General features: G+C 42.2%; 1 protein-coding gene across 1 annotated transcript in view; it reads right to left on the bottom strand.

Moving 5' to 3' along the window:
• Nucleotides 1-24,334, bottom strand: part of JAK2 (Janus kinase 2) — a 365,079-nt gene that overhangs the window by 50,712 nt on the left and 290,033 nt on the right. The window contains exons 8-10 of the mRNA XM_082260416.1: nucleotides 20,625-20,782; nucleotides 3,787-3,898; nucleotides 3,510-3,696 (exon numbers count right to left, since the gene is read on the bottom strand). Of these exons, the coding sequence (XP_082116542.1) occupies nucleotides 3,510-3,696; nucleotides 3,787-3,898; nucleotides 20,625-20,782 (457 nt within the window). The remainder of the gene's footprint in view (nucleotides 1-3,509; nucleotides 3,697-3,786; nucleotides 3,899-20,624; nucleotides 20,783-24,334) is intronic.

Genomic DNA, 24,334 nt, shown 5'->3' with positions numbered 1-24,334 from the left:
GACATTTTTTAATAGATGTGGTCTGGCCAGGTTTAAATAGGGCATGAAACCGCACTTACAATGATCTGTAAGGGACACAGGCTTGGTTGTGATGTTTTTTTGTAAAAGATTGTTTCACACATATCTATGAATTATATTTCTGGATCTTTATACATTAAGTATTCCCCATATTTTTAAGATATACTAGGGGCATTGTTATTTCCAACCCAGAGTGGTACAGGCATCCGCTTAAGGCACTGAAGTCATCCCATCCATTTTTTATACTTATTTCAACCTTTTGACATGACATGACAATTTAATCTTCCAAAATTTGCCAAGACACACCCCACCCCTGGCTCCCATTTTTTCTTCCCACCAGCACATACTGCTTCTAAATTGCTCTGTTCATTTTTTTTGTTTGTTATGCTGCTGGGATGGGGACTATATATTAAAACAAAATGTAGAAATAGTAAAACTTTTAGACGAGTTGGTCAAAAGTTGTGCGGAGTAAACTTTTTTTTTTTGGTTTAAAGAGCAACGATGTTCAGTCAGATTAATTTCCCCTATTTTATATGAATTGGCACTTCAACCTCTTCAGTAATAATTGCATGTGCCTCAGATGCTTCATTCAAATTTTCAGAAGGATGCATCAAGGAATTGAATTCAATAGACAACTTAATGAGATAGTCATATAATTGCTAAAATATTCACTAGGCCCTTAGTGAACATTTCAGTCATAACAATAAACACATTCCCAACAGATTACAACTGGTTTAACACTTCAACTTGCAATGTAATGAGCACAATAAGTAAAATTAAAGTAAACTTGTAAGTAGAGTTGGATGAATAGTTTGAGCCGAGGGTGCTCGCCGGGATGTTCAGTGCATTTTAAGTCCTGATTGGGCAAATCAGTGCATAGTGAAGAGCTGGTTGTTAAGGAGCGGACCAGGAAGCTAGCCACTGTATCCTTAACAACGGATGAGTCATCAGCTGTCAATCGGCTTCCCCGTTGACAGCTAAATTAAAAAAAAAAAAAAAAAACAAACATGGCTGACAATAGAAAAATACAGCATGGGTTCCCCCCTAAAATCTCTACCAGACCCTTATACGAGCATGCAGCCCGGCAGGTCTGGAAATAGGGGGGGCCGAGCGAGCCACACGCCCTCAACATGGGGGGGTGCTTTGGGGATTAACAATGGATTTACATCGGGGGACATTTATTTAAAATAAAGCAATTGTCAAAAGCTGTGTGTGTTATTTCTTTCTGACACAATTTGGTAAAAGGGTAGGGGTACTATGTACCCCATACTCATTCAGAGGGGGGGGGGCAGGATCTGCGGGCCCCCTTGTTAACCACTTTAGCCCCAGCCCTATTTCGGACACTTTTTGTTCACAAGTTAAAACCAGTATTTTTTCCTAGAAAACTACTTAGAACCCCCAAACATTATATATATTTTTTTAGCAAAGACTCTGGAGAATAAAATGTCGGTCATTGCAAAATTTTTTGTCACGCGGTATTTGCGCAGCGGTCTTTAAAACGCCATTTTTTTGGAAAAAATTTGAAAAATCACATTTCACTGCATTTAAAAAATACTAAACAGTAAAGTTAGCCCATTTTTTTTGTATATTGTGAAAGATGATGTCACGCCGAGTAAATAGATACCAAACATGTTACGGTTTAAAATTGCGCCCCCCCGTGGGATGGCGACAAACTACGGTCAATAGAGATCTCAATCTGCGACGCTTTAAATTTATTTAACGGTTACCAGTTTAGAGTTAGAGTGTAGCTCTTTTTTTTAATTATTGCCCACGCTCTGGCGATCGCGGCGATACCTCACATGTGTGGTTTGAACAGCAATTTCATTTGCGGCTCGACTTGCGTATACGTTTTTTTTTGTGCGCGAGCTAACGGTGACGGGGACGGCTAAATTTTTTTTTTTTTTTTTTTTCCTATTTATTTTTTCTTTTTTTTTAAACTTTATTACAGGTTTTTAAAAAAAAAAAATCTGATCACTTTTATTGCTGTCACAAGCAATGTAAACATCCCTGGTGACAGCAATATGTCGTGACAGGTACTCTTTATGGAGGGATCGAGGGTCTAAAAGACCCTAGACCCCTCCACTACACTTCCCTGTATGCAAAACGCCGAAAACGGCATTTTTGCATACAGCCGTTTTTCAAATCTGCCGCCTTTTGCAGCACAGTAACCCGGACGTGACGTCATGGACGCCGCCTCCGGGTTACGTCATCGGAGACCCGATCGATGCCGTTTCCGGCATTCATCGGGACTCCATCCAGCCGGCGGACGTGCCGGCTGGGTGCTCGGGGCTCCCGGTGGGACGGTAGCCCCGAGCAAAGCCGCGGAAGGCGGCGGGAGGGGGGGGACGTCCCCTCCCGCCCCCCCGGGTAACGATCGAGCGGCTCCCGAGCCGCATCGATCGTTACCGACGGAAAGCCGACCGCCGGCTTCAAACAACGGTACCGGGATGATGCCTCTAGCTAGAGGCATCATCCCGGTATAACCCCGCAAAGTCTGATCACGTAGAGGTTACGTGACTGGTAGTAAAGTGGTTAAAGGTGGTTTCCAGATTTCGATAAGCCCCCTATCCGCAGCCCTCCACAACCCACAACCTAACCCTCCACAGGCCCTTGTCCCCTAGACCCCCCCATGCTGCCCCAAAGCACCCCACTATGTTAAGTGGCCAGGTATGATTGGGGGGGGGGGGGGGCGCTCGCTACCCCCCCTTCCTGACCTGCCAAGGCTGCATGCCTGGGTAAGGGTCTGGATTCTGGGGGGGGGGGGGGGGCCATGCCATTTTTTTCTCAATTTTGGTATGGGGTTCCCCTTAGAATCCAAACCAGGCCCAAATGGACATTGTTGTATTGCTGACAATTTAAATGTCATTTTTTTTTTCTTTATGAATGTCAGTTCTATACATGGTACAGATGCGCCACTTTACAGGCAGACTAAGGGGACCCCAAGGCACTATAGTTAAAGACATTTTTTTTTTAGCATTATTAAAATCACTGCTCCTCTAAAAATTATTTTTTTTTTTTTCCAAAAATGTTTGCATTGATACATGTCCCACAGGGCAGAAGTACCTGGGCCCTCATACCCTTTTTATGGCCAATAACTTGCATACAAGTCTTCAAAATAGGCACTTTTGATTTTTCAAGTTCGGGTCCCATAGACTATTAGGGTTCGCGGTTCGGGTCCAAACTTTTGCAATGTTTGAGAGTCCTGGTGCGAACCAAGAGGGGGGGGGGGTGTTTGACCCCCAACTCTACTTGTAAGAATAGAACTATGGGAACTTCTGCTGCAGATTTTTTTTTTTAAACATGCAGGATTCGGCTCTATCTTCCTTATACTTTTTTACCTATATAGTAAGTAACTGCAAAAAAACAAGCAGTGCAGGGCTCCACATATTTCCAACTTCACCATCTACATGTTCCTTCTAAATCAGTGCACCTTTAAAAACCTTTCCATTATTGTTGCGTTTGCTTTTAAAATGAAGGACACCGTTTCTGACCTTTGGGTTTAGGCGGGCAGCATCGAGTAAACTGGAAAATGATGCCATCTGAGCGGACAGTTTCTTTCTGGTAGCAGTTTAACAGATCTTTGAGTGTGCCAAAATTTTTCTTGGCACCTCGTAAGTTGTACTCCCCATTTGAAGTTTTTGCTATCAAGCAGTGTTTATATTCAGGTACTCCAGCACGCTGGGGGAAAAAAAAAATATACAGAAAAATTAAATCAATGTAATAAACTCATTCAATTTTAATGTTATTAACTTTTTTTCATAAAATTACCTCTACTGCAAATGTGAGGAAGTACTTGTTAAATTCTTTAGGACTGCATCGAAGTATGAAAATTCCTTTTTGGCTTCCTGCTTTTTTGAGCTTCTCAATGGCAAATTCCATCCTACAGATCGGGGGGATAGCGGAGAGGCATCATTAGGAAATTGACCAAGAATATGCTATAGTTTTATACAATTATTTGGGGTAAGTTGTTCCATTTATGTTGAACTCATAACATAGTGTGAAAAAAAAAATTAGGCATTCCATAAAGAAGTACACAAAACCTGTTTGGTAGGATCGGGACAGATAATTGCAAGGACAGTAGAGGCACAAACAAATTAGACAATTTTCAGAACTAGATGACAATAAATGTCTGTGAGGACACCAGCAGCCATAGCTAAGGGGGAGGGGAATAGCGATTCCACAAATTAGAAAACCCTATCTGAATGCAATTGTTTTCACTTTAATAAGCCCGTGCCAGGGGCTCATCTCTTCTATCTTACTCCACAGTCCAAGACATGACTAGTCACCTGATGCATCCATTCTGGTTTGGATAAGTGGCGAATGGAACACATACTTATAATGTAACTAAAAGCAAAACATTTATTTTTAATTTTGGATACAGTAAGGGAAGGTTACAGCCCCCATCAGCTTTGTTTTTTTTTTGCCACCTCTGACCCCTTGGGGAGATTCCCCTTTGTTCCTGTTCTGTAGCCAAAACAAGAAGGGAGATGAAATCCTTCAAAAGCGAGAGAATCATGGTTTGTCACCAGAACAAGTGTCCCCATTAGAAGAAGATTTCCCTTCATTAGTGTTTGATTTTGGATACAGTAAGGGAAGGTTACAGCCCCCATCAGCTTTGTTTTTTTTTTGCCACCTCTGACCCCTTGGGGAGATTCCCCTTTGTTCCTGTTCTGTAGCCAAAACAAGAAGGGAGATGAAATCCTTCAAAAGCGAGAGAATCATGGTTTGTCACCAGAACAAGTGTCCCCATTAGAAGAAGATTTCCCTTCATTAGTGTTTGATTTTGGATACAGTAAGGGAAGGTTACAGCCCCCATCAGCTTTGTTTTTTTTTTGCCACCTCTGACCCCTTGGGGAGATTCCCCTTTGTTCCTGTTCTGTAGCCAAAACAAGAAGGGAGATGAAATCCTTCAAAAGCGAGAGAATCATGGTTTGTCACCAGAACAAGTGTCCCCATTAGAAGAAGATTTCCCTTCATTAGTGTTCTGATGCCAACCCAAAATTTTAGATTTTTTTTTCAATCTAAGGTCTATGGGGAGCTTACAGAAACGAAACAGTTTAGGCTGAATTAGGTCACAATAGATTGCAGATAACCATTAGCCTTTTTATGTTAGGCTGGCCAAAGATGGGTATTCATTATTTTTGATTTCATTCCGCAAAAATAAAAAAAGAGAAGCCATCTTTAGGCCTCATGCACACTGGATGTTTTTACAGCTGCTGTTTCCGGCTTCAGGCATTTTTTTTCCAGCAGCCAGTAAACTCCCCAGCATGTTATTCTATGTGTCCATGCACACGTAGGCTGTTATCAGCGTTTTTTTGCAGGGACGTTTCCTGGCCCAGAAATAGTGAGTTTTAACCCTATCCCTGCCAGGTCCGACTCTGCTGAACAATCCTTTATCTCCGATCAGCGGGTTAGAACCCGCTGATCAGTTATTTAGCGCTAATGTTACACCCCCACCTTTTTGTGTCATTAGCCTCGCCACCTCCCGCCGCTTCTATTTCTCCTAAAAGACTCCCCCCTGCTCTTCTTTGCTATCTCCTACATCCCCTTTATGACCCCCACCACCCCCCCTCCCGATCCGACCACCCCTGGAAAACCCAATCCCTGAGTTTACTATTTGTCAGTTTATGAATGATTGAGGAGTCTCTATACAGACTCCTTATTCATTCATGTATTGTGCTTCAGAGAGACCATCTTCAGTCCCTTTCTCTGTCTCAATAAAGAGACATCAGGAGTCTGTTTAAACCTCTGATAGCTCACCAAATAAAAAAAAAAAAGAAAGAAAAGTACAAAACTTAAAAAAAAGTATATATATATATATATATATATATATATATATATATATATATATATATATATATATATATACATATATATATATATATACATATATATATATATATATATATATATATAGTCCGGCAAAACAGCACTCAGCAACGCAATCTTGCAGGTGCAAGCAATCAGGCCCTCCCACAGTCCACACTGTATCCGCTAGATTCCCCTTCCATAACAAAAAAGAGGAAATCCCAATTCATACCTAATATCAAAATATATAAATTAAGAAACAAAGTTGGGAAGACCACATAGAGGGTGAAAGATTGCATAGCTAGACATAAGTATTCTATACGAGACAAACTGACCCAACTTCAATTAGCTAGACATTTTGTTGAAATGAAACACACTGTATCCCAATTACGTTTTATGGTAATAGAAGCTTAAACTTCGAAAACGGAAGGTTAAACAGTTTAGATAACTTTAGCCCCCCCCCAAAGGATTAAATTCAGATTTGGATCTACATTTGTGCTTATGAACAACTGAGATTGGTTTTTGGGGTTCAGTACAATATTTTTTATGCGATATGTATGTTGGTTAATACATTTTTTGGTTTTCATAATTTTTTCTTCCCTTTTTTTCTTAATTTATATATTTTGATATTAGGTATGAATTGTGATTTCCTCTTGTGTTATGGAAGGGGAATCTAGCTGATACAGCATTAATTCTGCGATGAAGGGGACAATGAATGAAAAGATTCTTTTATGTAGTAGAAAGTGTTAAAATAGCTGATTGATTTCCGGTGTAAGATAACTATATAAGGCAATTGAAATGATGTGGATTATTTATGAGTGTTCCGTGGATTATTTAGGAGTGTTCCGTGAACACATTTTTATAGACCAAAACTGTTGTATTTGGAACTTTCAAATATCTATATTTGTATATATTTTTTTATTTTTCAATAAATAAGGTGTGCAGCAATCCTGGACTTTTTTCATATATACCGGTATATATATATATATATATAAATAAATAAATAAAAACAATTAGTAAGGCCCCTCTGTCCGCAGATCCCTGCTGAGCACGTGGATGACATGTCCGTGTCCGCTCCCCAGAGCGGGCATGGACACAGCCCGCTGTTCTCTATGGGGCGGTTAGATAAAAATGGACAGCCTGTCCATTTCCATCTGATCTGCTAGACAGATGACAACAGATCCCCATCCGTCTGTTTTGGGCAGACTAGATCAGATCAAATGCAGGCAGGTGTAAACAGACACATGTCCATTTACATCCGCCTCTCCATAGAGAACAAAGGGTGGTCTGTTCCGGTCTGCCTGAAAAGCAGACAGGCTAGCCCGATGGGCCTGCCCATGTAAAAAGAGGCCTAAGGCCTTGTTCACACAGGGCATACACAGCATACACCCCTGCAAGGCCGTGTTTACCTGTACAGGGAGGCACAGGTGTTCGACAAATCCATGTGCAGGCAGTCCCATTTATGTAATTTGGGATGTAGCAATTGTGCGAACAGAGCCGTTGCTCCCAATTTGACATCCATGTAGGTCTGGGAGCATGTCACTGAGCTCACACTGTCTGGGTTCGGGTTAATGCAGAAACACGGGTGTCAGATTGGGAGCAGCGGCTATACCTGTGCAGTCATTGCATCCCAATTGATATAAATGGGACTGTCTGCATGGGGATGCAAGGAGCACCTCTACATGTCGTGCAGGTAAACATGGTCCTCCAAGGGCATATACTTTAGTATGCCCTTTAGTAGCAATTTAGCAGGAATTTTGTAAGTTGTGGCTGTGTTAACATATCAATGATTTTAGTGTATTTTTATTGAAAATAGCATTTGATGAACATTTGTGCAATTTGCGGGGCTTAAAAATTAGTAGCACTTTTTTTTTTATTCTATAGGTCATATTCTTTTACAAAAACTTTGGTTTGAGGGGTCTACAAATTACAAAAGCTGTAAGGGAAAAATGGTAACCTGCAGCCTTTTAGAGTAAATTCTTTTTATTTACTGTTTTGCGCAACTTCAATTTTAACCATTTCACAAAAAGGTGCAATTTAGGCTCGGTTCACACTAGGGCGACCTGTGAGGCGACCTGGTCGCCTCACAGGTCGCCTCCCATAGGGAAGCTGCGGACCCGTTCTAATAGGAGCGACACAAGTCGCTCCGACCTAGAAAAAGGGTCCGGAGCTTCTTTGGGGCGACCAGGAGGCGACCGCCATAGACTTCAATGTTACTCTTGTACTTTTTTGGAGCGTATTGTGTCCCGCGATTTTGTTTGCGCGATGTTGCGGCGATTCGGCAGGAGTAAATCGCGGCAACATCGCTCGGCGTTTGGGGGGCTATTGCAAATCAACGGGCAACGCTAGGCGTCCCGCGATTTGCAATAAATCTCCGAATCGCGGGCGGAACCGCGGCGGTTCTGCCCGCGATTATAAGCTGACATGTGAATGCAGCCTAAAGTCTCGGTTTTTTTTTTGTTTTTTTTTTTGGTCAAAACAACAAACATGGTATACTCACCTCCTCTGTACAGGGGTTTTGCACAGAGCAGCCTGAATCCTCAGACTTAACTGTTATATTTAGTAGGAATTTATCTGGAATTTTATATATTTTGCCATGTATGAATCCGCTAATAACGATTTTAGTGTATTTTTAGCAAAAATATTGTTTTGATTAACATTTGTGCAAAAATTGAAGGGCTCTAAAAATCAGTAGCACCTTTTTTTTTATTATACTAGCCATGTGCTTTCAAAAAATATATAGTTTGGGGGGTTTTTTACAAACTCTGAAAGCTGTAAGTGAAAAGGTAAAACCTCCATTTAGAGAAATTTTTGCGTACGTTCGACTTTCACCATTTCTTAAAAAGGCGCAATTAAAATTTAGAAAAATTTTTTATTTATTAACTTTAATACAGTTTTTGCTTTTATATTTAGAAGCAATTTAGCAGGAATTTTGTAAAATTTGCTGTGTTTGTATCTGCTAATAATGATTTAAGTGTATTTTTAGCAAACATTTTGACTTGGTAAATATTTGCGCAAATATTGTGGGGAATTAAACAATCAGCAGCACATTCTTTTTATTCTACTGGTCCTTTGCTTTCAAAAAATTTATGGTTTGGGTTTTTTTTTTTTCACAAACTTGGAAAGCTGTAGGGGTAATGAAAACCTTCTGATTTTTAGAGAAATTTTTTTATTTTACATTTTTGCGTACATTTAATTTTCACCATTTTGCAAAAAGGCATCATTTAAAATTTACAAATATTTGTTATTTATTGACTCAATACAGGTAATGCTTTCAGATTAGGACATTTGTAAAATGTGCTGTGTTTTTATCTGCTAATAATGATTTACTGCTTTGAAGATGAAGCTGTGTGTCACAGCGAAACGCGTCTAGCGATAGGTAGAGCGAGTACCACGTGATCTCCGGCCGGAGGATTGAATGCTGCGGGAGCAGCACACCACCGAGCCGTCCTGTTTTTAGTCTCTGCATGTTACTTTGTGATGTTTGTGAGTATAAACCCCCGCTGTACACCCAATAAATGTGATGTCCAAACGAACTTCACTATGATTAGTTTCTTTCTCTGAGGACACGGGGGATGAGTCTTGATCTTCCAGCAATATTCCTTCCTTGCTAATCGGAGACGCTGAGTGTAAAGCCTAATTATTCATGCCTGCTTTTATCTACTTGGGGGTAAGTAGACATCTGAAGGGGGAAACCCCATGCACAGCACAGATCGGGCACTCAAGCACCTTTTAAATATTGGGGAAGGATATATCACTTCGGAAGGATGCACTAATGGACATTTTTCTTAAAAACATTATATTGAATTATCTGGTTATAAGAAATGTATGATTTTATGATTTTTATGATTATTACGAATATATGATCTTTTGTAGATTTTATCACTTGTATTTATATTTTTAAGCAGCGCTGCAATCACATTTCACATTTCTAAAAGAGTACCCAACATCAGAGTACCTGCGTATCCGTCATCAGAGTACCTGCGTACCTGTCATCAGAGTACTCGAGTACCTGTCATCAGAGTACCCGAGTACCTGTCATCAGAGTGCCCGAGTACCTGTCACCAGCCCATCAGAGTACCCGAGTACCTGTCATCAGAGTACCTGATGGGCTGGTGACAGGTACTCGGGTACTTTGATGGGCTAGTGACAGGTACTTTGATGGGCTAGTGACAGGTGCTCTTTATTGGGGGGGGGGGGGGCAATCAGTGTGTTTAGGGTGCACTGTAATTGGTAACTAGCTGTTACCACACTCTCTTCCTCACACAGGATCAGTGTGTGAGGAGGAGAACACGGTGACAGCTAGTTACCGTGTTCTCTGTTGACATTTGTGACCGGCTGTGATTGGACACAGCCGGTCACGTGGTAAAAAGCCAATTTCATTGGCTCTTTACCTAGATCGGGGATCGGCTCTGTCCGAGGGACGAGCCTCGTCCCCGATCGCTGCTCTGCGCGCCCCCGGGGGCGCACATTGCAGAGAGAACGAGCGGCTCGTGCTGGAGCCGCTCATGTGATCGGCTGTGATTGACACAGCCGATCACATGGTAAACAGCCAATTTCTATTGGCTGTTTACCTTGATCAGGGATGGGCTATGTCCGAGGGACGAGCCTCATCCCTGATCGCTGCACTGTGCGCCCCCGGGGGCGCACATTGCAGAGAGAACGAGCGGCTCGTGCTGGAGCCGCTCATGTGATCGGCTGTGATTGACACAGCCGATCACATGGTAAACAGCCAATTTCTATTGGCTGTTTACCTTGATCAGGGATGGGCTATGTCCGAGGGACGAGCCTCATCCCTGATCGCTGCACTGTGCGCCCCCGGGGGCGCGCAGTAGCAGCTAGAGCGCGCGGGCGCCATACGACGGCCGCCCGGAACGGTAAAGCCATCCTGCCGGCGTCATATTACTATGCGCCGGTGTGGATGTGGTTAAAAGTGGAGCGCAAGGCCTGGCAGCGAAAAGGTTAAGAAGTTTTTCAGCTGTAAAATGCACTAACTCTGATAAAAGCTGAAAAACGCTATTTGGAGTTTATCAGCGTTTTTGAGCCATAAGCTTTTGTGGAAGTATAGTTTTGCTATAAAAAAAGAAAAAAAAAATACAAAACACTACTGTAAAAATGCTGCAAAACTCATTCTACAATTACAGCTTTCTACAGGAAAAACTACTGGCGTTTTTATAATGTCCAGTGTGCATGAGGCCCTAAACTAAATAATCTGTCTGCTTGAAAACCACCAGTGACTTTCAAGCTTCCCTTCTAAACAATAATAATAATGATAGTGTAAACGTACACACCTTAAACCAAGGTTCATGATTAACCGCAAATTAACCTTATCCCTCTCCATCCAGCCTCTGCACACAAATGGGTACTGTAAAGGAATACAATTTGGTAGCCATATACGGCCCATGAGCTGAATGAGAGAAAATCAGTCCATTCCCCCATCCACACGAACAGCATGTATGGACGAATCCCCATTGCTGGCTAATGCAGGGAGCTAAGGCTGCCTGAATACAATGACAATTCTGAGCAGTGACTGCATCCAGTCAGGTGAAAAAAATTTCCACTTGGCTCAGTCCATTTTTTAGTCGACTTTTGTTGAGCCAGGTGATGCTTGCAGTCATCCATGGCTTGAATATTGGCCAATTCAGCAGGAAACAGCCGAATGTTGCTACTGAAGGTTGCTCCTGAAGTAAAGTAATTTCTTGAAGCGTGTTTATTTGATCACTTATATCAGGGGTCTCTAAACTGCAGCCGGGGTCCAGATGTGGCCCTTTTGCTTGCCTTTATTTGGCCCTTGGGACACTATTTTCCCACTAACACAAATGAGTGGGAACTATTCCTCCCACTGACACCATGGCTGGGGCATTATTCCTACCACCGATATCAGTGATGGGGCACATTCCTTCTTCTGACACCAAGAATAGGGCCTTGTTTACTCCCTGACACCAGGGCATTTTCTAATCCCACTGGCAATTGTCCGAACCCACTAAAGCCTGAAAGAGTAAACTGCCCCCGATTTATAAAATAGATTTTTTTTTTTGGCCTGCAAATATTTGTAAAATACACAACGTGGCCTCATATTAAAAAGTTTGTAGACCACACAGTACTGTATAAAAAAGGTTTCTTAGCCAAATTATTCAGTGACTCTAGTTTAAACTTCATATGCAACAAGATCTGAAAAAAGTGTGAGGAGGAGATGATAAATGGCCAGCTTACTACATCCAATTTCCCTGAAGGAAAAAAAAAAAAAAAAAAAAAACTTAATTCACTTGACCAACACAACACATTTCTGGGATGTCAACAATGACATCTACTGTATGTTTGTCACATAAAAGGTTTCTTTTACTATGGCCCACTTTCAGAAAATAAAAAAACCCTAAATGGCAGCAGTGTCCATGGCCAAAGTGTGCCTGCTAACTACCAACTGCTATGTAAAATTTTGGGCTTCCACAGGAATACTGGAAGCCAGTGTTGCTGAATGCTGGCAGCCCTCCAGAACAAAACAGCTTAAGGACAGAAGATCCAAGACAGACAATCAGCAACAGCAGGACAAGTGTAGAGGCAGTCTCAATGACTCTTTAAAAGCAGCCACACTACTTTTATAGTTATCTGAGAAACTGTCATTGGTAAAACATTGAGATTTAAGTGGCATTACATACAGTCAGTCTTTCCAAACCACCTCTGATTCCAATAAATAGGTTAATGAATGACGCCCCCTGATGACGCAGTTGCCTGCGAAACATGTAGGCGGAGCCACCAGCGACGACGTCACAAGCCGGACTGAATGTACTGCTCTTCAGCGGTTGTTGAATTCCTATTGAAGGTCCTTTATGTTTTTACATGTGGTGAGTGCACCTAATTTTTTAAATAAATCTTATATTGGAACATACTGCACCATGGTCTTTCCCTGCTTTTGCATTTCATATCTCAGTGGGACGCTATATGGTTGATCCTGTCCTTGGGAGGTGATTTTTGGATCCTGGGAACTTCTGCTGTTACCGTTTGGAGCTGACCATCCTGCTTTTGAGCTAGAGCGTTTGGCGACCATTGTGAGAACATTGGTCACCGACATTTGGTAAGATGCCAATCGGTCATTTTGCATATGGTGGAGGTTCTCACTATTCCAGTACCAAGCTGACGGATTTCTTCACTTTCCATGGTGTTTTGGTGGATTGGATTGTTCCGCATTATTATTTTAAATTGAACTCATGCTCCATATTTATATACAGAATTAATCAACAGCGCTGCATTTTATATTTCATTTCCTTGTATCACATTGTGGTTTATGCCAGCTGCTTATTTTGGTAGCGCAGATATTCAGTTTGTTTATATTATAATGAATACAATTTGGGATTCTGGGGATGGTGGGTGTGCCAGAACTTGAAACTAAAGTCAAAGATTGCATGTAGTATGTGCATTTAATGTTCAGGGGGTTTTCAGAAGCAAAAAATGTTTTCTAATGGATACTGTGTTTGCACTTATAATTTTCAGTGACAGGTTCACTTTGATTTAAAAGATATATTTTGTTAAAACAAAGGTTTTTTTTTTTTTTGTGATGTTGAAAGAAGGGGGTATTTTTAAAAGCTAAAAAACAAAAGGTGGTCTGAGCACTACCAAGTCTGCATCACTTGCAGCTTTATTTGCCCCTTTTTTCATACAGGCTCTTCAAACGGACAGCATGGGCAAAATTAAAGGATCTGGATACGTCTTGAAAAACATCTTTAGTAGCAGATTACACACTGTTGATTTTGTGAGGACACTGCATTAGAATACATATAGCTTGAGGCCTAATTGAAGCAATTACGGACTTCTCTTGTCGTGATTTAACAGCTGCTTAACATTTTGGCTATAGAATAAGATCTGATGATTTTGCAGTGAGAACACTCTGTACAACCACTTCTTTACCATGGTAACCTACAGTCACACAAGTATAGTTTTACCAGACTAATTAGCAGTTACATTTTTGGCTCAGTGAGGGAAAAAACATGTTCTGTATGATAAAGAGTTAGTAAAATTAGTGCATAAAAAAGGGGGGCGGGGGGCTTGAAAGATCTATCCTTGCATATTTTCTTTTACCACAGCCAGGTATAATGAAAGAATAAATCTATCTGTTCATGAACCTTCACAAATACTGTATTATTCACCTTGCTCTAGCTTTGAATATTTGGGAAAGCCGGCTCAATATCATTATGGGCTTAAGCATGCTAACGGCTCATTTTAGCACATGGGCAGCTGTCAGTTTTTCACTGCAGTGAGCCATGGTAAGGAGGCAGTGTGATAGTAGAGCAGTGCATTGAGGTACTGTACTACATGTAGTATCTACCTGTGTGCTCCTTTACAGTGCTACGTGTCTGCATTTTACTGTAGGTCATTGCACCACACCTCCAGGCTGTGCTGGTGTGCAAACAAGGCATATAGAAGACAATTGTTTTCTATGTTCCCTAGCAGAGCACAAAATACCAGTCCCCATGTTATGTGTAAGCAAGCCCTAACAGTTGTCTGGGACATCTAATATGCTTGATCTGGCTCGGTCGATCTAGCAAGTTTAATTTATTCTAGAGAAGAAGCAAGAGGATGAAAACTGCAGGTAGACACTGCTTGATTCATGGAAGAGTGGGCCAGTTTTTCTAATTCGTATTGACTGAGCAGCTGACAATTCACAGGCATTTGTCTGCCACCATAAACAGTTGATCTGTTGACCTGTTTGTTGTCCTATGTCTATGGGCTGCTTTACATGGATATACATGCATGTGATCTACTTCTTATTACATTGTAGAAATGTTTGCAGGATAGATATGGTCAAAGCCATATTCTTTCTTACAAGGTTCTCACAGGCAGCACAGTGCTTATATTCTTAGTATTAAGGGGGGGGGGGTGAGCACCTACCTGGGGGATAAATTTGATGTAAGGGCCTTTTAGAGCAGATTTGGGCACCTTGTCAGGCAGATTTGGCACCCTTCCAAAGGGGAGGAATGAACACTGCAGATACTACACGGTGGGTGTAAACCACATAGCGTCTCTCCAATCTTCTCCACAGGCGGCTGATTGCAAGTGAGGGGTTCATCTGCACATTGCCCACAGTCTATTCCAAGTGGGGCAGCAATTTGGTGTGAGGATTGGGGAGTAGGGTGCATACAGGCCTTGGTGGAGTCTGAGAGAGCTTATTTGAGGGGGTCCTTAGTTATTGGGCAGTGGGGTGAAGTGTCACAATCTGCAGGAGAGTTTCATAATATTAAATGTCTGAAATGTATCAAATAAACTTGGGACTGCCAGAATTTTGCCATAAAGTAATTGTTTTATTGTTACTTGGGTTATGACTTCTAAAAAGAGGGGAGTGGCCCATCCAGACCTTATACAAAAAATAAGTTATTGTATTCACCTAGTGGGTAAAGCCCCCCCCCCCCCGTGATACAAAAGAAGTGGTTAGTATAAGGCAAGCTAGACCGGTAGTGATGGCTTGATGCATGAATTTATTGAAATATATTAGTTGAAATATATTAGTTAAAATTAGCCAATCCAAATATAGCAATTGCTTTGATAAAAAACACTGTACTGTATACCCCAAACCGGACTGGGTGGCGATGGAACGTCAAGCGGTGCCTAACCATACCTTGGACTATTTAGCCTGGTGTACCCCCAAACTCCAACCTGATATCCTTGCGCCCTCATTGTCATATTCTATCGCTCTGTGTAGGAGCCTACATCAGAACCCATCCATTGCCTCACCTTTACGTCCCTTAATGCACATTTTCCATCACCCCCAATTTCCTCCCGGACATGACATAGCAGCCTTTAAATGGTGGACAGACAAGGGACTGTATCGCATTGGCCACTTCATATCCTCCACTAGCCCTCTTTCCTTATCTCACTGCACGTCCAAACTTAAGATGCCCCCTACCGAGATGTTCCGCTTTTCCCAACTCACACACTTCCTACGAACGCTGTGGGCCCTCAACCCCGACCGCCGACTGTTGACCCCTTATGAGCGGTGGTTCTCGGAATCTGAAAATATGAGAGGAGGTATCTCCCTCATTTATGCTGCCCTCACGCAGCCCAGAGATAAGCCTACATATGCTTTTGGATGGGAACGAGATCTGGAATTAGAGCTACCGCTAGAAGACTGGCATAAGATTTTTCACAAATCCTTCAAGTCCTTCAAAAGAATGATGAACGTTACCCTAATTGAGGCTAAAGTTAAGATCCTGACACGATGGTATCTAGTACCCACCAGATTGGCGACTATGTACCCAGGTTCATCTGCATTATGCTTCCGGGGATGCCACCTCCGGGGCACCTTTTTACATACCTGGTGGTCGTGCCCTGGGATACGCTCCTTTTGGAATAAGGTATTTCACCTCATCAGAAGGGTCACTTCACTTTCAATTGAACAAACCCCTCAAGCGGCATTTCTACACATGTACAATCTCAGGGCTCCCAGGCATTCACTTTCCCTGTTTTTTTTTTATACTTCTGGCCGCTAAACTCACCTTGGCCAGAGCCTGGAAAAGGCCTTCCGTACCTTATCAAGCTGTACCCAGGAAAGTCTCCTGGATCATGGCCCAGGAAAAGATGGTTGCGATCTTAAAGGGTACTCAAATTTTAGAGTGTCTGGGAGCCGTGGGCACTACATTTCAAGATCACATTGTAGCATGAAATTGATTTTTCTCCTTCCCTGCTTGCTTTTTGACTCCCCCGGTGACTACCTCCTTTGACTATCCCCCCTCCTAAGCTATGTCTATTCCCACCCACTCTTCTTCTTTCCCCCTTTCTTGTTGTATATTCCCACCCACTCTTCTTCTTTCCCCCTTTCTTGTTGTATCTGTATGTTGTGATGTATCCACCGATGACAGTTGACGATATGGTTGGGTTGGCATGCCGCTGTTGCCCCCTTCCATCTGCAAATTCTGGTTTTAACTCTAGAGATGGACCCTGAGGGCCAGGTCGACTATTTCTGAGGAATGGTGGGATCCCCTGATATCAGTTGGGGAATCCCCCTCGACTGGGCCCAGGAGGGGGTCTCCGGATGTTTCGCAACCTTTATGGTGCTCGGAGACCTCGGCCTGGCCAGGTATTTAGCAATCCCCTTAGGGGGGGGGGGTGGATAGTGGCAGGTCTTCTCCCATTTTTCTCCAAGTTTTCAACTGTTTGAGTATTATGTGGCAGGGAAGGTTGCATGATAGCATGAAAGTCACACCCGGTTGTCCCATCCTACATTTCACCTTGGTATAGGGCTGGGTTTTAATATCCTGCCGGATTTGTTTTATAGGTATGTTCTACTTTTGACTCATTTGACTGTTACCTGATTGCAACTGCCACTGCGAACCTCTACTGGTTTGAGGTTCTATACACTTGATTGTTTGATCTTATGCATTGTATTGTGTTTGACAAAATAAAAACCTTTTTGATCGAAAAAAAAACACAGTATATCAAAAAGAGAGTGTCCCAAGCCAGATGCTGTGTGAAGCACACAAAACAGACAACGAACAACATAAACAAAAAGGTCATTATGTAGCATCCGTACAAAGTGAGTCATGTGAATTATGTAAGTCAGCGCGGCATAGCCATATGTGTTGCACAAATATTGCAAGTCTATGCTGACTGCTTATTGCACATAGCCCTAGGTGGCCTGGTATAAATTGCAATGGAGCAGTGCCGTTCTATTGCATGTTAAGACCACTCAGTATGTTTTGCATGCAAGTTCATCTGATACGATCAGTCTCTCGTGGTCAGTGATAGTATGTGGATACAATTAGGGGTGTCTCACTTCAAATAAATCGCAGATGATAGGTGCAAAAGCTGATGTAATGTATACATAAAGTATGGAGAGCGGGGGAAGAACAAGATAAAAGTACTAAAAGGGCGGTATCCAATAGGCATATCCTAGGGTATATCAATAGAGGGATCCTGATAGTGGATAGCTGAGGCTGTCCCAATGAAGAGCGAGTTGTTCTTACCACACCTGACCAATGCTGGGATTAGTTCAGTTGGAGTGTAGTTAGCCTGGGGTGTCATCAGCAGTCCAACTCTAGCTCATCCAGTCCATTCGTGGTGTCTGTTCAGCATGTGCTCCATAATGTCACTGTGTAGTCACAGGGTTTCAGATGGTCATAGACATCCACCTCAGATAAAGTCCACTGCCCTCTGCTGGTCTGCCAAACTTGCTTCCATTAACCCCGTGTAAAAGGTAATAGTGTTTCCTATTTCCTTTTCTCCATTTGATACAAAGTTTCAATTCGAGCTACAGCTGCCAGTGTCCATGACACATGAGTGGCGTCAATGCGTTTCTCTACATGCTTGCGTAGCCTCTTCAGGTCTTCATCCAGACTTTATAGCATGGCTTTGCACAATACTGACTTTATTGTTCTTAGTCAATGCAGTATCAGATTTTGTCTGAACAGTAATTAAGAAGGAATGGTAATTGTATCACCTACTATATAGCTATTTATACAGTATGTCACAAAAGTTAGTACACCCCTCACATTTTTATAAATTTTTTTTATACCTTTTCATGGGACAACACTGAAGAAATTACACTTTCTACAATGTAAAGTAGTGAGTGTACAGCTTGAATAACAGTGTACATTTTCAGCCTCTTAAACCGCTGGCAACAAAAGTAAGCATACCTGTAAGTGAAAATGTCCAAATTGGTCCCAATTAGCAATTTTACGTCCACCTACCTAACATCCCTACAGTGTTGCAGATGAACCATCTACCATGCTGACCCACAATCTCCTCTGTGTGAGTTTCTACATTCTTTTTTTGTAATAAATTACTTTTATATCTACACTGAGGTGGTGCTGCTTTTTTCTCCCACCCACTTGTCTGTTACAGAGTCCATCTAGCTCTGTTTGAAGCCTGCAGTCACCATATCTATCCTTTTCTTACAAACCAATGATTTAACTATTCTGCATACCACCCAACAAAGACTGAACAGTGATACGGTCATGCATTCCTAGGCATGCACTTTTTTGCACTTGTCATTTCACTAGCGCTGGGCATACGTTGCACATAAACCACTGTATGGTCTTGGCCACCATGCTGCAGCTCAGTTTCAGGGTCTTGGCAATCTTCTTATAGCCTAGGCCATCTTTATGTAGAGCAACAATTCTTTTTTTGGATCCTCAGAGAGTTCTTTGCCATGAGGTGCCATGTTGAACTTCCAGTGACCAGTATGAGGGAGTGAGAGCGAAAACACCAAATTTTTTTAACACATCTGCTCCCCATTCACACCTAAGACCCTGTAAAACTAACGAGTCCCATGACACCGGGAGGTAAAATGGCTAATTGGGACAAATTTGGACATTTTCACTTTACGGGTGTACTGTTATACAAGCTGTACACTCACAACTTTACATTGTAGCAAAGTGTCATTTCTTTAGTGTTGACACATGAAAATATATAATAAAATATTTACAAAAATGAGAGGGGTGTACTCACTTTTGTGAGATACTGTGTATGTAAATTGAAAAACACCCATATTAGCTAAATACTGCACAGTAATTAGTTTTTACTTCCCTACTTATTTCCATGCAAATCAATGGGGGAGATTTACTAAAATTGCACACAGAATCTGATGCAACTGTGCATAGTAACTAATCAGCTAGGTTTTATTTTCAAAGCTTAATTGAGCAAGCTGAAGTTACGGTCAAACAGTGGTTATTACAAATGTGCACTTTTTTTTTGTTTTTTGTTTTTTGGACCTCTGCCATCAAACAAACATGGCAGCAGTGAGCACATGGCTTACTGCTGCCATGTTTGTTTGATGGTGAAATGGCCATCAAGGCTGAAACTATGACAACACGGTGCTGTGAGGGTCAAATGCTGGGAAAATAGAGGGTATTGGCCCTTGGTCATCGCCTCCCAGATACAGGTCAAAGGTGAAGGAAGCATTGATGAGATCCTTGGAACCAGTTTGCTTTCCAGTGGCTGACTGAAAAGGCAACCCGGTGTATTATATACACAGAGGAAGTGGAAGGGGATCTTTGAATCCGCTATTCTGCGCCCTTTTATATTACTTCTGGTAAGAGACCATTCTGGGTGGTTCACGCGGAGAGTGACTTATCCACGTTTGCAGTGAAATATATTGTTTAATTCGTGCACACCTTATTTTCCGTCTGGTAAGGAGGAATTTCACCTGATGGTGGGTGTTTATGCACTGAAGTTGGAGATTTTTCTTTGTTGTCGAGCACTCATTTGTTTGATCAAGCATGGACACTTAAAGAGAAATTGGACTTTATTTTGCACATTCCCACCTAATATATTGTATTCATATGTTGTTAAACATTATTTTGGATATATCTTTGTTTTAGCGCACCTTCTTTTAAACACTTCATTTTAATAACAAACCAGTCAATTATGACTAATATTTTCAACATAAGTGACAACCCTTTATCGGTAAAGAGCAACTGGTCTGCCCGGGGGCTTCAGGAGCGATTACCATAAAGGTGCAAATATGCATGGTGTACTTAAACCTAAGCTGGCTATACACTGTTGGATTTTGTTCAGCCAGTGGGAATCCTCCAAACATCCCTCCCACCAGCAGAGCTGGTCACGTTTCAATCAGTGTATGATGAGCTTTAGTTTGTCCTAATCCAGCAATGTCAAATTTGTGCTAGTTGCCATCCTTGTGGCTTTTTCTACCCAACCATTGTCTTCTTTGCCCACTAGTTGGCCAATATTGATGAAACATTAGCTCAAGCGCACTGGGCTTGCATTATCTAAATACTAGAAAACACATGTCTTGCATACAAAAAAAGACTTTAGTTCCACTCTATCCATTAACAAACAAAAAGTATACTTACGACACAGGGCCATGGCAATAACTATGAATGCCTTCTAATACTTGTGGAGGCACTACTTCTTTGCAAAGGTAATGGTGTGCATCGGCTGTTAATCTGTAATATCCATCAATCAGTGACACAAAGGATAGAGCTTCCTTTAAAGAAGAAAATTCTACCTCCTGCAGAAAAAAAATAGCAAGAAGTTAACACCGTACTTGACATGCAATAAATAAGTACAAGGTTAAAAGAGCAGTAAAAGGTCCACAGTATAGCATGCATTTCTTAACCACTTCTGGATCGGAAGGATTTGCCCCCTTAATGACCAGGCCATATTTTGCGATTTGGCATTGCGTTAATTTAACGGAAAATTGAGCGGTCATGCGACACAGTACCAGAAAAAAAATTGATGTCCCTTTCCCCACAAATAGAGCTTTCTTTTATTTGTGGTATTTGATCACCTGTGTGATTTTTATTTTTTGTGCTATAAACAAAACAAGAGCGACAATTCTGAAAAAAACATATTCTGCAATATAACATTCCCAACAAAAGAAAATAAAAAAAAAAAAAAATCAAAATTTTTATCCTTCTAGGCCAATTTGTATTCTGCTACATATTTTTGGTAAAAACACAAAAACAAAAAATACAAATTGCAATCAGAGTATTTTGATTGGTTGGCGCAAAAGTTATCACATTTACAAACTAGGGGAAAGATTTATGTAATTTTTATTTATTTATTTTTACTAGTAATGGCGGTGATCTGCGATTTTTTTGCGGGACTGCGACATTCGGGCGGACAGATTGGACCCCTAACTGAAATTTTTGGGGGGGGATGTCAGGTCACCTGTGGCCAGATGACAACTGCACCCTGTTGGAGGCAGGGGTGCAGCGCAGGGTAGTGAACCCGATAGCAGACTGCTGCGGATGGACCGGAATGTGAGCCCAAGATTCCCCAGGGCACGGAGTCTAAGACCCAGCAGGCGTTCACCAGAGCCTCTAGTGGCGAGGATGGACTTGGCTGCAGCTGGGCCCAGGTCACGGCCCCTGGGGTCCCCCATGTCACGCTCCATAGGGAGAGAAGGGAAGTAGCCACTCAGGACACAATGAATGGTGATGGGTAAGCCGAGGTCGGGGTAACAGGCAGACAAGGGTAACCAAGGGACAGGCCAAAGGTCAGGGTAACAGGCAAACAGGAATAGTCAGAGACAAGCCAAAGTCGGTACACAGAAAAGTAGATCAAGAACACGGCAAACAGGAAACAAACACTGTTGAACAGCAAAGCAGACCTGCAGTGCACTGGTTAATATAGACTTCCTGTGATGACCTGGGAGGGGTAGGAACAGGAAGGAGAGGTGATAAAAAGGAACCAGAAGTGAAGTCTGACCTCTAATACAGACAGGAAGGAACAGGTAAGCTTGCCAAACACTATTGCAAGTCCATGACAGTACCCCCCCTCTTACGAGGCCTCCCCCTACCCCGCCTGGGCCCGGGTTTAGAGGGACACCTCAGATGAAACCTTAACAGACGAGGTGCAAAGACCTCCGATGCGGGAACCCAAGACCTCTCCTCAGGACCAAAGCCCTCCCAATGAACAAGGTACTGGAGAACGCCTCTACAGAGTCGGGAATCCAGAACTTGACTGACCTCGTATTCCTGATTATCCTCAGAGACCAGTGCCATGGTAGGGAAAGGACGAGAGAACTTATTGAGGAATAAAGGCTTCAGAAGGGAAACATGGAAGGAGTTAGCAATTCTGAGGCTTTTGGGGATCTGAAGTTTGAAACAAACCGGATTCAGTTTAGAAATTATAGTATATGGACCAATGAATCTTGGAGCAAACTTCAGGGAAGGCACTTGAAGCTTGATGTTCCTGGTGGAGAGCCAAACTTTGTCCCCTGGCTGAAGAGAATGCGGTTTACGCCTGTGGCGGTCAGCAAAGCCTTTGGATTTGTTGGCAGCTGAACGTCCCTCCAGATAGAATTGAAGGACTCCTGAGCTGAAGCCAACACTGGGATATCCGGAGAACAGGCCATGGGAAGCGGAAGTTAAGGATGTCTTCCATAAACTGCGAAAAAGGGTGTTTTCTACGAACTGGTATTTACATGATTGTTATGGGAAAATTCTGCCCAAGGAAGTAGAGAGGACCAATCGTCATGATGAGCGGAGACTAAGGTGCGAAGAAAAACCTCTAACTCCTGATTAAGCCTAACCGTCTGCCTATTGGATTGAGGATGGTAAGAAGAGGAAAAATCCAAGGCAATATTGAGGGATTTGCAAAAGGCTCTCCAGAAACGAGACGTAAATTGAACGCCCCTGTCGGAAACGATGTGAGAAGGAACCCCATGGAGGCGGAAAATTTCTCGAATAAAAATGGGAACCAAGGCAGGAGCAGAAGGAAGACCAGGAAGGGGAACAAAATGAGCCATCTTGGAAAACCGATCGACTATCACCCAAATGACTGTATTACCGTCCGACAGTAGGAGATCGGTGATAAAATCCATGGCAATATGAGCCCAGGGTTCCTTAGGAATGGGCAAAGGCATGAGGAGACCAGCAGGAGCTTGTGTGGAGGATTTAGACTGAGCACAGACATGACAAGCCTTGACAAAGTCTTTGACCTCCGAGCGGAGATTAGGCCACCAGTAGTGACGGCTGATGAGCACATTTTTATCTGACGTTCTTACAATAATCGATGTGCAATACATTTTGATCTATTGGGTTGGTGTTGTGGCTGTCCTGCTGCCTTCATCCTGGGAGCTGCGATGTGCACCGGCTGCTCCCCCTTCCCCCCTTTAACCTTGCACGGAGGATCGGGTGGGTGGGCCGCTGCGCATCGGCGTCACCCCCCACGCCGACACATGGCGTCACTTTGACACCATTGCGCCGGCTGCTGGTTTTCCTCCTTCAGTGCTTATAAGACAGCACACGGGACGGCCATGCCCGCTGGCGTGTTCAGTCCCTGGCTGTATTTTCCGTGCACTGAGCGTGACGTTGGGCTCACTCTGTCTTGCGGCTTCCTGGCGGATGCGGAGCACTGTGTACTGGAGTCTGGGCTTCATTTGCTGGTATCAACCATCTTACTCCTTCCTCTTATACTCTTCTCGGTCTCAGATCTCTCGTTCAGTTATACCTTCCCTAACCCCTTGCTCCTTTTGGTTTGGGTCTTTACAATTATTTCTATTTCACGTGGTTGTTCAGTCTCTCTCTCTCTTTATTCATGCCACATCACAATACACCACTGCATATTGTTCACTCTTTTATGTTATCATATATAATACACACTATTATACATTCTTTATTCTTATGTTTGACCACTACACATTTTTTCACACATTTATTACCCATTCATATCATAATTATAACACATGTTCACACATCCCTCTCTCATTTATGCCATACCACAATTATTTTATACATTCTTTATTTATTGTACCAAACTATAATACATGATCATATATATATAATTCTAACCCATTATGCTATACTATACTATATGACCATATACCCCTTATCCATTCATGTTATAACCATTATATATTACTACATCATCTTATGCATTATGCTATAGTATACTACAGGATCATATACCCTTTATTCATTTACGTTACAATCATAATATATTTTTTATTATACATACAACTTCTTACTCTTCTTATTCATTCTGTGGCAGCACCATGGTGATTATTATCCTTTATACTTTGTATTACCACTAATACCATTATATATATATATAT

Source organism: Pelophylax lessonae, assembly GCF_965119305.1.
Source record: "Pelophylax lessonae genome assembly, chromosome: 1".
Taxonomy (NCBI): Eukaryota; Metazoa; Chordata; class Amphibia; order Anura; family Ranidae; genus Pelophylax; species Pelophylax lessonae.
Note: the sequence above shows the minus strand (reverse complement) of the source record. Positions and strands in the feature narration are given on the sequence as shown.